This window comes from Eucyclogobius newberryi, unplaced genomic scaffold (assembly GCF_026437365.1).
Source record: "Eucyclogobius newberryi isolate DKJ021-1_F unplaced genomic scaffold, fEucNew1.0.hap1 SCAF_12, whole genome shotgun sequence".
NCBI classification, from domain to species: Eukaryota; Metazoa; Chordata; class Actinopteri; order Gobiiformes; family Gobiidae; genus Eucyclogobius; species Eucyclogobius newberryi.
Window position 1 is genome coordinate 10,605,786 of NW_027315746.1, and position 16,948 is coordinate 10,622,733.

The following is a 16,948-nucleotide window of genomic DNA, read 5'->3' on the forward strand; positions in this document are numbered from 1 at the left end:
TCCGAGTATTTGTCCAGCTCGTCCTCCGTCCCCTTCATCTTCTTCTGCAGCGCCAGCAGCTCGTCCTCCAGCTGAAGGATGAAGAGAGCAGAGTGAGTGTGGAAGAGGTGGTCACGTCAAATCAACCCAAAACAGCAAATTAACCCAAAACAACAAATCAACCCAAAACAACAAATCAACCCAAAACAACAAATCAACCCAAAAACATCAAATTAATCCAAATCAACCCAAAACAACAAATCAACCCAAAACAACAAATCAACCCAAAACAACAAATTCATCCAAAACAACAAATCAACCCAAAACAACAAATTAATCCAAATCAACCCAAAACATCAAATCAACCCAAAAACATCAAATTTATCCAAATCAACCCAAAACAACAAATTAACCCAAAATAACAAATCAACCCAAAACAACAAATCAACCCAAAACAAAACTTCAAATCAACCCAAAACAAAACAACAAATCAACCCAAAACAAAACAACAAATCAACCCAAAACAAAACATCAAATCAACCCAAAACTTCAAATTAATACAAATCAACCCAAAACAAAACATCAAATCAACCCAAAACTTCAAATTAATCCAAATCAACCCAAAACATCAAATCAACCCAAAACTTCAAATTAATCCAAATCAACCCAAAACATCAAATCAACCCAAAACGTCAAATCAACCCAAAACTTCAAATCAACCCAAAACAAAACAACAAATCAACCCAAAACATCAAATCAACCCAAAACAAAACAACAAATCAACCCAAAACATCAAATCAACCCAAAACATCAAATTAACCCAAAACATCAAATCAACCCAAAACATCAAATCAACCCAAAACTTCAAATTAACCCAAAACGTCAAATCAACCCAAAACTTCAAATCAACCCAAAACAAAACGTCAAATCAACCCAAAACTTCAAATTAACCCAAAACATCAAATCAACCCAAAACAACAAATTAATCCAAATTAACCCAAAACATCAAATCAACCCAAAACATCAAACTAATCCAAATTAACCCAAAACAACAAATTTATCCAAATTAACCCAAAACATCAAATGAATCCAAAACAACAAATTAACCCAAAACATTTTCACTGACATCAAAACTCTAATGATTTAAGCCTTTACAACAACAAAATAAGCAGAAACTAGAAATATCTTCTCCAGTACAAAAGAGTCTTTATCGTTATCTCATATTAAATCAAATATTATGTAAAATACTATTGTAAACGTGTTTGATTCAGACTTTGATCTGACTCACATGTTTCAAAGTGTTTTTTATTGGCCAAAACAACCTATATTCTTTTCATATTTGTGATATTCTAATCCCAGTTCCTCCATTTAAATCACATAATTTACTATGTTTTTGACAAACATTTAAAGGTCCACAATCTCTATAGGGACTTTCCCTCTGCATTTGGCCCATCCTTCAATACCTTATTTGGTGTTAGGAAATTAATGATTTTATGATAATCTCTTTCAATTTGATCTACAGTTAGAGTGAAATATTGTGAAGACGAGGAGACGATTCTGTGAAAAATAAATCTGTCACTTTTGAATTCCACAGAACTGACACAAAAGCCTGGATTAATTGAGTCACTTTTGCAGAAATTTTAAGTCTAACGCCCCTTAGTGGCTCAAAGAGGTACAGCAGCCTCCAGTCTAACGACCATCAACAGTTTCTGTGGTTTATTTATTTTTAATTTTCACATGTTATGACAATGAAAACAAATTCAAAAAGTAAATTTAGCTGACTCAAATATAAAAAGACACACAAACCAGTGATCAAATGGTTCAGTCTCCACAAGAATATAAAATAAATAAATCCGCAAAATTTGAAATATTCAAATGAAAACTGATGTTATAACAATGTTACATGTGATATATTCAACAAGATGACATAAATAGAATAAAAGCTGCACTATGTAACTTTTCTGGAGGGCTTTCCGCCACCTGCTTATCTCCATGGAGATGCTTTGCCTGGAATGTTCCACTGTGGCGTTAAACTTACCTGTCTTGAATTTACTTATTTGGCCTGGTGGTGTTATCATTATCTCGTCTCCATGGAGATATGCAAGTGAAATGCCATACTGTGCAACATTCCAAGCAAAGCAATGGCATCTCTATGGAGACAAGTCTACCAGAAAAGTGACATTGAGAAGATTTAAATCAAATCAAATGTTTTTATGAAGTGCAATTACAAACAGCCACAACATTAAGACAGAATCCCGACATTAAGACAGAATAAAATAGTAGTAAAAGCATCTTATCTTCTGTTTGGAATCAAAAGCCAAAGAGAAAAGTGTCTCAGAGATAATGAAGTGCTAAGTGACTTTAAACATTCTGTTCTGTTCCACCCAAAACTCCATCTACATTTTAAAGAAAACATCAACTTGTTTCACCCTCTAGAACAAACTGTCCACTTCTCTTCAGCCACAACTCTCCAGGCGAACGTTCTGTGCTGAACACTTGTGCACAATGGCTTTTGAGTGTGCGTATTATCGTGCGTATTATGCTTGAGTGCGTTGGGACACTTTTATTGGCCTCGCTCGATCTGGCCAAGAACAGCAGAGAAGAAAGTGCGTCTCGTTGTAAAAACCTTCAGCAGCGTCTGGTGTGTAGCGCTCCACATGTGCAGTGTTACTGAAGTCTGTCGCTGCTTTGAGGGTCCCTGATGGGTATTTGGACAAGAGATACTTTCCACCCGCTCAGTGGCTTTGTTTGCTCCTCGACGACCCCCATAGTGTTAGTAACTATATCAGATTACATCCCCTGTTAATGCAATGAACTTTAGACCCTGCATTTGAACTTTAAGTGTAGTAACTTTAACCATATCTTAATAACGTTTAAATGGTGGCGCTTTATGTTGCCTTATGATATGCCTCAGGATACAATCAAAGCAGGGCCCCCAACCCACGTTTTATATGATCTACTGCAAGTTCTCTGTGTTTTACTCGGAGAATGTATAGCAAATTCACCTGGTTAACAGCAAATATGAGAAAAAAATAGGAAAAAAATGCAAAAAGGTTCAGAAGTCAAAGCTTAAAATGGTTAAATATAAGTTCATAGTTGTAAAATTTAGCCTTCTCTTTGATTTTTGATGCTGGGCCTTAGGTTTAGATACACAAGCTCACAAAGAACAAACTTAAATGTGCATTAGTGATGTGTTTTGTGTGTGTTTTGGCACCAGATGCCCTTCCCAACACTGCCAGGAATAAAGGGAAAAAACTTGATTAAATTAGCAATGAACCAGGACTAAACAAAGGCAAAACTAGGATTAAAAAACTTTATAAAGATTGGTTGGTTGATTGAGTCATACATAGAGGATAGAGATATAAAGAAGATATAAGGGAAAGGGGTCAGATCCATAAACAGATTAAATCAAGACTAAACAGAGTAGCCAGTAGTTGTATACACTGTTTTGTACATCCCTTGGGTCTTCTTTGCACATTTCATGTGGACGTGGGTCACCTCATGTGCATCTCTTTAAAGAGAGCCCTTTAAGTATGAACATTAAGCCCCTCATCAGCAGGTTTTGTGCAGTAAAATCCCGCAGTACTCCCCGGTGTCTGTACTTCACATGTGTCGGCTCCTGCCTCCTCCTCATCCTCGGCCTGTGGAGTTCAGGAGCTGCATCAGCTGCTCACTACAGTCAACATTACCTTCTATGGCAAATACTTGGCGTGTTCGGCTCCTTGTGCAAACTCTGGCCCGTCCAATGTGTTAGTCGTTAGAATAAACCAGACGTGTGGGGCGACGTCTGTGGACGGAGCTCATAAACATGTCCAGAAACTGTTAGCCCAAATAGCGATAAACAAAAGAAGACATCTTTACGTTTCACGGGACATTTTTAATCAGTTATAAAAATGTTAATGTGCTGGAGTTTGTGGGAGGCAGTGGCACAGTTCTCTCTTTTTCTTTTTCAATTTGAGTGTTTTCATGATGCTAATATTTCAAACTTGATTCCGATACATGGATTAGGATCAATACTCAATACACGATATCACAAGGACAATTATAAAATGCTTTTTTTTCAGACAACAGACCATAATTTTCATACAATTAATATTTATTTCATTTGTGCTCTTATACTAATTCAGATAAAGCTCAAGATAATTTAAAATGGTTCAGAAAAGGTCAAATTTGGTCCTTTTTTTATCATGTTTTTCAACCTGACATTTCAATATTAACCAACTGCATATTTTATTCAAATTTGGGGTAGGGCAATGCATATTATAATGCTTTATTAAGTTGTTTTATCATATTAAACAGATAAGATTGGCTGACACGAGCGCTCTCATCCACAGTGTCAGTTTCCCGTTGCTCTCTCGCACTTCGCAGCAGACGCAGCTCCAACTTTTGCACAAACAGCCTCAGTCTATTTTGTCTGCCACTGAGATATGACAGGTGCTTCTCATGTTACACTTCCCCTTTGCTTTCCAAACACATCCAGCACTATTCCAATGACACGTAAAAAATCCCTAGTCTCCGTACAGTGTATTGACATTGGCCCTTTGTTTCATTATTCACATCCTGCAGGCTCCTCTCACCTGTTTGCACTTATCCTCCGCCGCCTTCTGGTCCGTCTCCGCCTGCTCTGCCCGGTCGATGGCGTTCTCTTTGTCCAGTTTCAGCATTTGCATCTTCTTCTTGATCGCGTCCATGGTGTCTGCTTGTTTTTGTCCCTGTGTTTTTTAAAAGTTTTTCAGTCGCAGCGCCGGAGCTTCTTGTCCAGACAGCGGGGGATGAGAGGGGAAAGTGAGAGAGGGAGAGAGAGGATCCAGGGATGCAAGGCGAGACTGAGTGACTTTGTGTGGTTTGAACTTGAGACTGCCCTTTCTCCGTGACGCTCACCTCCTTTGCCACTCCCCGCACGGGCTTCACGCAGGAGCCTACGGCGTGGCCCCTCTCCCACTTTGAAAAGAGTGATTCGCAAGCGTTAAAACGTCAGCTTCCACCTCTGAAAGTGTTTGGATGTGCGGCGGGTGAAGTACGCAGGGGGTGAAATGTGGATGAAAGTATGTCGGGATTAACTGAGAAATGAGCAGAGCTAAATAAGGGCAAATGCAAGTTTAACTGAAATGTGAAACTCAAACTGAAGCAGCAATATTCCAGGGTGGATTCAGATTACATTTAGGACTAAACCAGGGATGAATCAGGTCTGAATCAGAAGGCTACTGAAAGAAATAAAGGCTAATTCAGATCTAAAAACAAATTAAATCAAAAGAGTAAACCAGGACTAAACCAGGATTAAACCAGGACAGAACCAGGGCTAAACCAGGACAGAACCAGGACTAAACCAGGACTAAACCAGGACTAAACCAGGTCTAAACCAGGACTAAACCAGGGCTAAACCAGGACAGAACCAGGACTAAACCAGGACTAAACCAGGACTAAACCAGGACTAAACCAGGGCTAAACCAGGACTAAACCAGGACTAAACCAGGACTAAACCAGGAAAGAACCAGGACTAAACCAGGACTAAACCAGGGATAAATCAAGTCTGAATCAGAAGGCTACTGAAAGAAATAAAGGCTAATTCAGATCTAAAAACAAATTAAATCAAAAGAGCAAACCAGGACTAAACCAGGACTAAACCAGGACAGAACCAGGGCTAAACCAGGACAGAACCAGGACTAAACCAGGACTAAACCAGGACTAAATCAGGTCTAAACCTGGACTAAACCAGGACTAAACCAGGACTAAACCAGGTCTAAACCAGGACTAAACCAGGGCTAAACCAGGTCCAGCCAGGACTGAACCAGGACTAAAGAAAAAAACGTGATTAAATCAGCAATAAACCAGGACTAAACCAAGGCTAAACCAGGATTAAAACACTTTCTAAAGATTGGTTGATTGATTGATTCATATATAGAGGATAGAGATATAGAGGAGGAGAGATAAAGGAAAAGGGTCAGATCCATAAGATTAAACCAAGACAAACCAGGGCTAAACTAAGACTTAAACTGGACTAAAGAAAAAAGGACTAATTCAGATCCAAAAACAGATTAAATCAACAGTAGACCATGACTAAACTAAAGTTAAATGAGAACTAAACCAGGACAACACATGGACAAAACCAGGAAGACCAAATAAAAGGGCAAATTCTGATATAAAAACTGATTAAAGACCACCAAAAATATATACAAATCTAAAGTAAATATCAAATAATAAAAGGCCAAATCAAGACTAAACCTAGGCTCAACTACACAGGTTTAATCAGACTAATCTAGACCCAAACAACGATTGTACAAGGACTTAACCAGGACTAAATGAGAGTTCAACCAGGGAAAACAAAACCATTATAGCCTTTACCCCTGCACAAACCATCAGACGTTATCCTGCATTCCACCTTCATTTACAAACCAACATATTAGATCGACAAAACTGCTTTTCCTGGCAATATTTCACCTGTACCCTTATTTTGGACCGATAAGAACTCGGAACCCGCCCAGACCGCTTCCATTTGTAACATGAGATTGGCTCCACAGTGTAGGCCTATGTGTGTGTGTGTTTTATTCTCTGGAATGTTCAAATTGATGTTAATACCAGAGTTGGTCAGAAAGGACATAGTTTTCATTCTAGCTGTGAATGAAAAAAGAGAAAAGACTTGGAAAATAATCCAGTCGGAGCGAGTGAGTTCGGAGAGAGAGAGATGGAGGCACAAACCGCACGACGACTGCAAATTATATGCGCCTCTAAATTACCATTGGTCTATTTTGTCTTTATTTAGACCTGTTTTCTGTCATTGTAGAGGCATGCCAGGAAATAAGCACTGTGCGTAATGTAGGATGCAGTGAAAGTGGTGTTTTGGGGCATGTCTCGCGTTGTAAGGCTTTTTTGTGCAAAATGTAGTCGACCAAATTGTACATAAATAATGCACAAATTCTGACATTTTCAAAGGACGGAAACACAAAATAGAGACACAAATGATCAAATTATTTAATGCTTTTGTCGCAGTGGGGAGAGTAACTTGAACTTTTACTCGACTAAGAGTACTGTTACTTCAAACAAAATATTATTCAATAGTATGCAGTCACTGTACTGCTCCCGAGATGTACAATTTCCTTAAAAGTTACTCAAGTCAATCTAAGTCAATATATCTGAATAATACTGGCTAATGTTGTCACAATGCTAACATTTCAAACTTTATCTTTATACTAAGGCTTGATACTCAATGCCTCAACTTAAATAGAAAATGCTCTTTTTTTAGACAATTGATCACAACATAATAAAACGTGATGTCACCATGTTCTAATAAAGCTGAAAGTAATTCTAAAACGGTCAAAGTCTGTCCTGTTTGTCACTTGTTTTAGTACCAATTCTGGACTCAAACTGTATCTATTTTTCATCCTTTTTTTGTATCGATCAGTGTCTTATTATCCCTGATCCTTTTGACAACCCTATTAACGCCCTCTGCAGAGTAGTTTGTGCTTTTGTTTGTCACAGCCTAAAGACTGCATCTGCATTTGAAGCTCGTAGACTTTTATGGGACATTTCCATCAGCTCATGTAGAGGTTTTTTATCTATAAAAGTTGATCGCTTGTGTGAATCATTTGTGGTCAGAAATGTGGTGCTGACCGACATCAGTCTCCCCCAGCGAGAAGACTGAAACATCCATCCATTTTCTACCGCTTGGTCCCTTTTGGGGTCGCGGGTGACTGGAGCCAGTTCTTCGGGCCTTAGGCGGGGTACACCCTGGACTGTTGCCTAACACATGCATGTCTTTGGACGGTGGGAGGAAGCCGGAGAACCCGGAGAGAACCCACGGTAACACAGGGAGAACATGCAGACTCCACCCAGAGAGATCATGTGATGTTGGTCTGGTCCGGGAATCGAACCCATGATCTCCTTCTTGGGAGGTAAGAGCGCTATCCGCCTTTGCCACCGTGCACCCCAAGACTGAAACATGATGTAATTACATCTGAAACATGATGTAATTAAAGACGTTTTGAGTGCAATGGTTTGAATGTTTTAGACACTTTACTACCAACATTTATGAGAAGCGACTGAATTATGCACAGAGTTGTAAAGCGACTTTGAAAAAACAGATACAAATAAGATCTGCATTACTTTTATTGTTCAAGCTCATCTAAATAGAACATGAAGAAGGCAAATTAATAAAAACGAATTGTATCATTGCTTTGATTCCCTGATAAAAAATCTCACTGTGTCAGAACTAATCCTCCGTCCTCCAATTTGAAGTTATCAATCAATCAATCAATCAATCTATGTGACTTTAACATCCATGCCATGCTGACCAGTCCGAAGAGGAAGAAAAAAAGATAATTTTTGTTGGCATTTATTCCTAAACAAAAGATACGTTTCATAGTTTTAAAATGTCCGGCTTGACCTGACGTCATGTGCTGATAATAAAACTGACCCTGAGCCATATTTGGATGTCCAGCAGCACTTTGTTTTAGTTACACGGTGTTGTCTTTGGTGAGAGGCTGGCGGAATTCTGAGTTAGAGACAGGTCATAGATTTATACATGTGCAGCACTTCTATGACTAAATATATGTGCTTAATCGAATGCATGTATCACTCTGGTGTAAGGAAAGGAGACCGCCGAACGTTATACCAACCGAACATGACGACATTCACCTTAAAAAGCAATGAAAATACGTGTCAATTGTAGTAGTAGAAGTTGAAGTTGTAGTAGTAGAGGAGAGGAGGAGGCCTTTAACACATTTTGATATGCAGAACAGAAAATATCACACATAATAATAATAATAATAATAATCATACATTTGGTTTATTCAGAGCTTTTCAAGACACTCAAAGACACTTTAACAGCAATAAAACCAGACAATTTAAAAGAACACTAGACGCAGTGGAGCAGCGAGAGTGAATTCAAGGATTAAAAGTTGTTCTGAACAGGTGAGGTTTAGGTTATTCTTGAAGGTGGAGAGGTCAGTGCGGTCTCTGGGTTGTTGTGGTGGAGAGTTGTAGAGGGTTTGGGCCCCGACACGGAGAAGGCTCTGTCTGCCTGGGGTTCAGAGCTTGGTCCCACGGAGGAGGGACGGGCGGTGGACATCGGGGGAGGACAGAGGGATTACCTGGAGCAGTGCCGTGGACGCAACGCAGACTGGAATTCACACAGGGTTAGGTGCGTTTGTAGCTGCGCGGCCAGAGGATTTTGGACAGGAAGGGAAGGTTAGACGTGGGCCCGGAAATCAGCAAATTTGTCAGGGTCAAAAGCAGGTTTTTTTGAGTATTGTTTGATCGCTGTGGAATGGAACCATAAGTGAAGAATTTATGACGGTTGTGATTGAGGGAGAAACGACCGGAAGGCGCGCTTTGATTAGAGGGGAACCAGAGAGAAAGTTGGAGTTTTGATGCCAGAGAGAGAGAGAAGCTTGGTGAGCTTTACAGGAGAAATGAGAGAGGAATGAGAGAGAAATGAGAGAGGAATGAGAGAGAAATGAGAGAGAAATGAGAGAGGAATGATGAGAGAGAAATGAGAGAGAAATGAGAGAGGAATGAGAGAGAAATGAGAGAGAAATGAGAGAGGAATGAGAGGTAAATGAGAGAGGAATGAGAGAGAAATGAGAGAGAAATGAGAGAGGAATGAGAGAGAAATGAGAGAGAAATGAGAGAGGAATGAGAGGGAAATGAGAGAGGAATGAGAGAGAAATGAGAGAGAAATGAGAGAGGAATGAGAGAGGAATGAGAGAGAAATGAGAGAGAAATGAGAGAGAAATGAGAGAGAAATGAGAGAGAAATGAGAGAGAAATGAAAGAGAAATGAGAGAGGAATGAGAGAGGAATGAGAGAGAAATGAGAGAGAAATGAGAGAGGAATGAGAGAGAAATGAGAGAGAAATGAGAGAGAAATGAGAGAGGAATGAGAGAGAAATGAGAGAGAAATGAGAGAGGAATGAGAGAGAAATGAGAGAGAAATGAGAGAGAAATGAGAGAGAAATGAGAGAGAAATGAGAGAGGAATGAGAGAGAAATGAGAGAGAAATGAGAGAGAAATGAGAGAGGAATGAGAGAGAAATGAGAGAGAAATGAGATAGAAATGAAAGATAAATGAGAGAAATGAGAGAGGAATGAGAGAGGAATGAGAGAGAAATGAGAGAGAAATGAGAGAGGAATGAGAGAGGAATGAGAGAGAAATGAGAGAGAAATGAGAGAGGAATGAGAGAGGAATGAGAGAGAAATGAGAGAGGAATGAGAGAGGAATGAGAGTGAAATGAGAGAGAAATGAGAGAGAAATGAGAGAGGAATGAGAGAGAAATGAGAGAGGAATGAGAGAGAAATGAGAGAGAAATGAGAGAGGAATGAGAGAGAAATGAGAGAGAAATGACAGAGGAATGAGAGAGGAATGAGAGAGAAATGAGAGAGAAATGAGAGCGAAATGAGAGAGAAATGAGAGAGAAATGAGAGAGAAATGAGAGAGGAATGAGAGAGAAATGAGAGAGAAATGAGAGAGAAATGAGAGAGAAATGAAAGAGAAATGAGAGAGGAATGAGAGAGGAATGAGACAGAAATGAGAGAGAAATGAGAGAGAAATGACAGAGGAATGAGAGAGGAATGAGAGAGGAATGAGAGAGAAATGAGAGAGAAATGAGAGAGGAATGAGAGAGAAATGAGAGAGGAATGAGAGAGAAATGAGAGAGAAATGAGAGAGGAATGAGAGAGAAATGAGAGAGAAATGAGAGAGAAATGAGAGAGGAATGAGAGAGAAATGAGAGAGAAATGAGAGAGAAATGAGAGAGAAATGAGAGAGAGAGGAATGAGAGAGAAATGAGAGAGGAATGAGAGAGGAATGAGAGCGAAATGAGAGATAAATTAGAGAGGAATGAGAGAGAAATGAGAGAGAAATGAGAGAGAGAGGAATGAGAGAGAAATGAGAGATGAATGAGAGAGAAATGAGAGAGAAATGAGAGAGAAATGAGAGAGAGAGGAATGAGAGAGAAATGAGAGAGAAATGAGAGAGAAATGAGAGAGGAATGAGAGAGGAATGAGAGAGGAATGAGAGAGAAATGAGAGAGGAATGAGAGAGGAATGAGAGAGGAATGAGAGCGAAATGAGAGCGAAATGAGAGCGAAATGAGAGAGGAATGAGAGAGTAATGAGAGAGAAATGAGAGATAAATGAGAGAGAAATGAGAGAGGAATGAGAGAGAAATGAGAGAGAAATGAGAGAGGAATGAGAGAGAAATGAGAGAGAAATGAGAGAGAGAGGAATGAGAGAGAAATGATAGAGGAATGAGAGAGAGAGAGAAATGAGAGAGGAATGAGAGAGAAATGAGAGAGAAATGAGAGAGAAATGAGAGAGGAATGAGAGAGAAATGAGAGAGAAATGAGAGAGAAATGAGAGAGAAATGAGAGAGAGAGGAATGAGAGAGAAATGAGAGAGGAATGAGAGAGGAATGAGAGCGAAATGAGAGATAAATTAGAGAGGAATGAGAGAGAAATGAGAGAGAAATGAGAGAGAGAGGAATGAGAGAGAAATGAGAGAGGAATGAGAGAGAAATGAGAGAGAAATGAGAGAGAAATGAGAGAGGAATGAGAGAGGAATGAGAGAGGAATGAGAGAGAAATGAGAGAGGAATGAGAGAGGAATGAGAGAGAAATGAGAGCGAAATGAGAGCGAAATGAGAGCGAAATGAGAGAGAAATGAGAGATAAATGAGAGAGAAATGAGAGAGGAATGAGAGATAAATGAGAGAGAAATGAGAGAGGAATGAGAGAGAAATGAGAGAGAAATGAGAGAGGAATGAGAGAGAAATGAGAGAGAAATGAGAGAGAAATGAGAGAGGAATGAGAGAGAAATGAGAGAGAAATGAGAGAGAGATAGAAATGAGAGAGGAATGAGAGAGGAATGAAAGCGAAATGAGAGAGAGAGGAATGAGAGAGAAATGAGAGAGAAATGAGAGAGAAATGAGAGAGGAATGAGAGAGAAATGAGAGAGAAATGAGAGAGAAATGAGAGAGAGAGAGAAATGAGAGAGAGAGAGAAATGAGAGAGAAATGAGAGAGAAATGAGAGAGGAATGAGAGAGAAATGAGAGAGAAATGAGAGAGAGATAGAAATGAGAGAGGAATGAGAGAGGAATGAAAGCGAAATGAGAGAGAGAGGAATGAGAGAGAAATGAGAGAGAAATGAGAGAGAAATGAGAGAGAAATGAGAGAGAAATGAGAGAGAAATGAGAGAGGAATGAGAGAGAAATGAGAGAGAAATGAGAGAGAGAGAGGAATGAGACAGAAATGAGAGAGAAATGAGAGAGAAATGAGAGAGAGAGGAATGAGAGAGAAATGAGAGAGGAATGAGAGAGCAATGAGAGAGAAATGAGGGAGAAATGAGAGAGAAATGAGAGAGAAATGAAAGAGAAATGAGAGAGAAATGAGAGAGGAATGAGAGAGAAATGAGAGAGGAATGAGAGAGAAATGAGAGAGAGAGGAATGAGAGAGAAATGAGAGAGGAATGAGAGAGAAATGAGAGAGAGAGGAATGAGAGAGAAATGAGTGAGGAATGAGAGAGGAATGAGAGAGAAATGAGAGAGAAATAAGAGAGGAATGAGAGAGAAATGAGAGAGAAATGAGAGAGAAATGAGATAGAGAGGAATGAGAGAGAAATGAGAGAGAAATGAGAGAGAAATGAGAGAGGAATGAGAGAGAAATGAGAGAGGAATGAGAGAGAAATGAGAGAGAAATGAGAGAGGAATGAGAGAGAAATGAGAGAGAAATGAGAGAGGAATGAGAGAGGAATGAGAGAGGAATGAGAGCGAAATGAGAGCGAAATGAGAGAGAAATGAAAGAGAAATGAGAGAGGAATGAGGGAGAAATGAGGGAGAAATGAGAGAGAAATGAGAGAGAAATGAGAGAGGAATGAGAGAGAAATGAGAGAGGAATGAGAGAGAAATGAGAGAGAAATGAGAGAGAAATGAGAGAGGAATGAGAGAGAAATGAGAGAGGAATGAGAGAGAAATGAAAGAGAAATGAGAGAGGAATGAGAGAGGAATGAGAGAGAAATGAGAGAGAAATGAGAGAGAAATGAGAGAGGAATGAGCGAGAAATGAGAGAGAAATGAGAGAGGAATGAGAGAGGAATGAGAGAGAAATGAGAGAGAAATGAGAGAGGAATGAGAGAGGAATGAGAGAGGAATGAGAGAGGAATGAGAGAGAAATGAGAGAGAAATGAGAGAGAAATGAAAGAGAAATGAGAGAGGAATGAGAGAGAAATGAGAGAGGAATGAGAGAGAAATGAGAGAGAAATGAGAGAGAAATGAGAGAGGAATGAGAGAGGAATGAGAGCGAAATGAGAGAGAAATGAGAGAGTAATGAGAGAGGAATGAGAGAGGAATGAGAGAGGAATGAGAGAGAAATGAGAGAGAAATGAGAGAGAAATGAGAGAGAAATGAGAGAGAAATGAGAGAGGAATGAGAGAGAAATGAGAGAGAAATGAGAGAGAAATGAGAGAGAAATGAGAGAGGAATGAGAGAGGAATGAGAGAGGAATGAGAGAGAAATGAGAGAGAAATGAGAGAGGAATGAGAGAGAAATGAGAGAGAAATTAGAGAGAAATGAGAGAGGAATGAGAGAGGAATGAGAGAGAGAGGAATGACAGAGAAATGAGAGAGGAATGAGAGAGGAATGAGAGAGGAATGAGAGAGAAATGAGAGAGAAATGAGCGAGGAATGAGAGAGGAATGAGAGAGAAATGAGAGAGAAATGAGAGAGGAATGAGAGAGAAATGAGAGAGAAATGAGAGAGAAATGAGAGAGGAATGAGAGAGAAATGAGAGAGGAAGGAGAGAGGAAGGAGAGAGAAATGAGAGAGAAATGAGAGAGAAATGAGAGAGAGAGGAATGAGAGAGAAATGAGAGAGAAATGAGAGAGAAATGAGAGAGAGAGGAATGAGAGAGAAATGAGAGAGAAATGAGAGAGAAATGAGAGAGAAATGAGAGAGGAATGAGAGAGGAATAAGAGAGAAATGAGAGAGCTGTGGAGTGGCGCTTGGGGGGAGGAGGCTCTGCAGGCTGAGGGGAGACACAGGGCTGTAAATGGAGTCGATTTGAAAGAAAGAAAGAAAGAAAGAAAGAAAGAGCGTTGCATTGATGAGGTGTGGTCAATGGGCTTTAGGAGTTTGTTAATTGTGGAGGGAGTCAGAGTGGATACAGTGGCAAGGGAAATATTAGCACATTTTTGTCTAATTGGTGTAACATGGTAATAGTAGAAAAAGCTTCAGTTGTAGTCATCTGGACTCAGTTTGAAAAAATAGACGTTTCGACTCTCATCCAAGAGTCATTGTCAATAACAGAATTTAGGTCGAGAACTCCGATATTAATACTGTTCTGTGGTAAGACCCGCCCATTGGGAGGAGCCTTCCTGAAGTAGAAAGAACAATGAGAGAGAAATGAGAGAGAAATGAGAGAGAAATGAGAGAGAAATGAGAGAGAAATGAGAGAGAAATGAGAGAGAAATGAGAGAGAAATGAGAGAGAAATGAGAGAGAAATGAGAGAGAAATGAGAGAGAGAGAAATGAGAGAGAAATGAGAGAGAAATGAGAGAGAAATGAGAGAGAAATGAGAGAGAGAGGAATGAGAGAGAAATGAGAGAGAAATGAGAGAGAAATGAGAGAGGAATGAGAGAGAAATGAGAGAGAAATGAGAGAGAAATGAGAGAGGAATGAGAGAGAGAGGAATGAGAGAGAAATGAGAGAGAAATGAGAGAGAAATGAGAGAGGAATGAGAGAGGCAATGACTCTTGGATGAGAGTCGAAACGTCTATTTTTTCAAACTGAGTCCAGATGACTACAACTGAAGCTTTTTCTACTATGGAACACGCCTGGACGAATGAGGGATTACACCGACGTAACTTGGTAATGTTTTAGTAGGTGGTGTGTGCCCAAAAAAGAGTGTGGCTCTTAAAAAAAAGTGATCGAAACGTTTGCGCTCCCAAAAAGAATATGGAAAAGTCACTTACTTAGTACTCACACAGAAATAGCAGTAGTAATAATGATAATAATGATTCAGAAAAGCAGATATGTTCTCTTTGGCAAATGCACCAGTGTTAAACTTTAAAAAAAAAAAAAAAAAATGAGACCACAGGAAAAAGAGCTCTCCTCCTCCTCTCCTCCTCCTCTCCTCCTCCTCTCCTCCTCCACTCCTCCTCCTCTCCTCCTCCTCTCCTCCTCCTCCACTCCTCCTCCTCCTCTCCTCCTCTCCTCCTCTCCTCCTCCACTCCTCCTCCTCTCCTCCTCCTCCACTCCTCCTCCTCCTCTCCTCCTCTCCTCCTCTCCTCCTCCACTCCTCCTCCACTCCTCCTCCTCTCCACCTCCTCTCCTCCTCCACTCCTCCTCCTCTCCTCCTCCTCTCCTCCTCCTCCACTCCTCCTCCTCCTCTCCTCCTCTCCTCCTCTCCTCCTCTCCTCCTCCACTCCTCCTCCTCTCCTCCTCCTCCACTCCTCCTCCTCCTCTCCTCCTCTCCTCCTCTCCTCCTCCACTCCTCCTCCACTCCTCCTCCTCTCCACCTCCTCTCCTCCTCCTCCTCTCCTCCTCCTCCTCTCCTTGTAAGGCCACAACTCTCCTCAAAGCCACAGCATCGCCTCGGGAGAACAGTCAATGTCTAAGTATAAATCTCAGCAGCGCCATGGGAACCAGGGAGTCGATTAGAGCGTACGGTGATGGAGCCAGAGGAAATCACACACTTGTTAAATACAGGGCCTCAGTGGTTCATTTCATGCTAAAAGTGCAGTAACTTTGTGTTTTTGTGAGAGTCAAATGGAAGCACATGCATTGTATTCTAAATGTGACAGTAAATGTGGTATATTTATGTTAAACCATTTGTTTATCCAGGAAACAAAATGCAGTAGGATTGACCTGTCTAGTGTAAATATCCTTGTTAATGGTTTCAATAGAAATAAATGGTATGTGTTTAGCTGGAGCTTGTGTATTTTACTTTTCTGTGTAAATAGTTTTAATAATTCCCTTGAGCTTGTGGATATTTTATAGTTTTGAGAGCTTTTGCCAGTTCCCCCATTTTATTTGATTAATTGATGCACGGAGCAAAGTATTTCTTTGGCCGACGAAAGCCTGGGATTAGTTTAACGGTTGCTCAATTTTCCATCATAGGTCATCAAAGTAAACCAGTCGCACAATGGCAGATTTTTTTTGCCCTATTTGCACCAGCAAATATCTAATATAACTTTTAGATTGAATGCGTTCACCGCTTCAGCCCATTCAATCTTCAAACATATCATTGCCTAAGTCATTTTTCAAGATGTTTTTCAAGAAATAGAAAACCACTAATGACTAAAGAGGCAGCAGGGTCTGAAAAGTAGAAACAAAACAAACAAAAAAGGTCCACAATATGCAAATCACTGAGTCACTTTTTTATCTATAGTAAAAGGAAAGACTCAAAACACAAAGTTGTTCTTGTCTGTAACTCCAATGGTTTAATGGTCGGCGTTTACATTATGGCTTGGGGAATAAGTCACATTTGCTGAAGTATCTAATTGTTTACCAATTTATGTATTATGCCCTCTCATGACAGATTTGTCTTCCTCTGCTGGCAGGTTAAGGAAACATGCACTGCACTGAATTACTGAGTCTAATTTGCCACAGTAGCACAGCTTTCCTTTTCTCTCTGATGTAAGAATCATACAAATAAATACTTGACAAGTTCATACAAATGCAGGTTCTATTGACCCAGGCTGACGTGTTTGCAACACAGACTGTTCTAATCCAAACACGTGTCGTCATGTTTATTGAGGACTGTTTCCTTGTTTTAAAATACTTGAGATTTAAAAAACAAAAAGTTGAATAAATTTTATAACTTGTGTTGCTAATGCCACAGTTGTTGCCAATTGATGCTCAATAAGAATGTACTTTCTCCCTGCTCAGTACATATAAGTACGACTGCTACTACTTATACTACAGGCCCACTTGTTTACGTAGTCTATATTCACTTTGTGTGAGTTTATTGTTGAGATTTCAGCTGCCA

At 40.0% G+C, this 16,948-nt stretch overlaps 1 protein-coding gene across 2 annotated transcripts in view; it reads right to left on the bottom strand.

Moving 5' to 3' along the window:
• LOC140356061 (tropomyosin alpha-3 chain-like) overlaps window positions 1-4,705 on the bottom strand; it is a 43,689-nt gene extending 38,984 nt beyond the window's left edge. For both annotated transcript variants that reach the window (XM_072440779.1, XM_072440780.1), the window contains exons 1-2: window positions 4,557-4,705; window positions 1-71 (exon numbers count right to left, since the gene is read on the bottom strand). The exon at window positions 1-71 is cut by the window's left edge and continues 55 nt beyond it. In XM_072440779.1, coding sequence (XP_072296880.1) covers window positions 1-71; window positions 4,557-4,670 — 185 coding nt within the window. In that variant the 5' untranslated portion in view covers window positions 4,671-4,705. The remainder of the gene's footprint in view (window positions 72-4,556) is intronic.
• Between the last annotated feature and the right edge of the window lie 12,243 nt (window positions 4,706-16,948).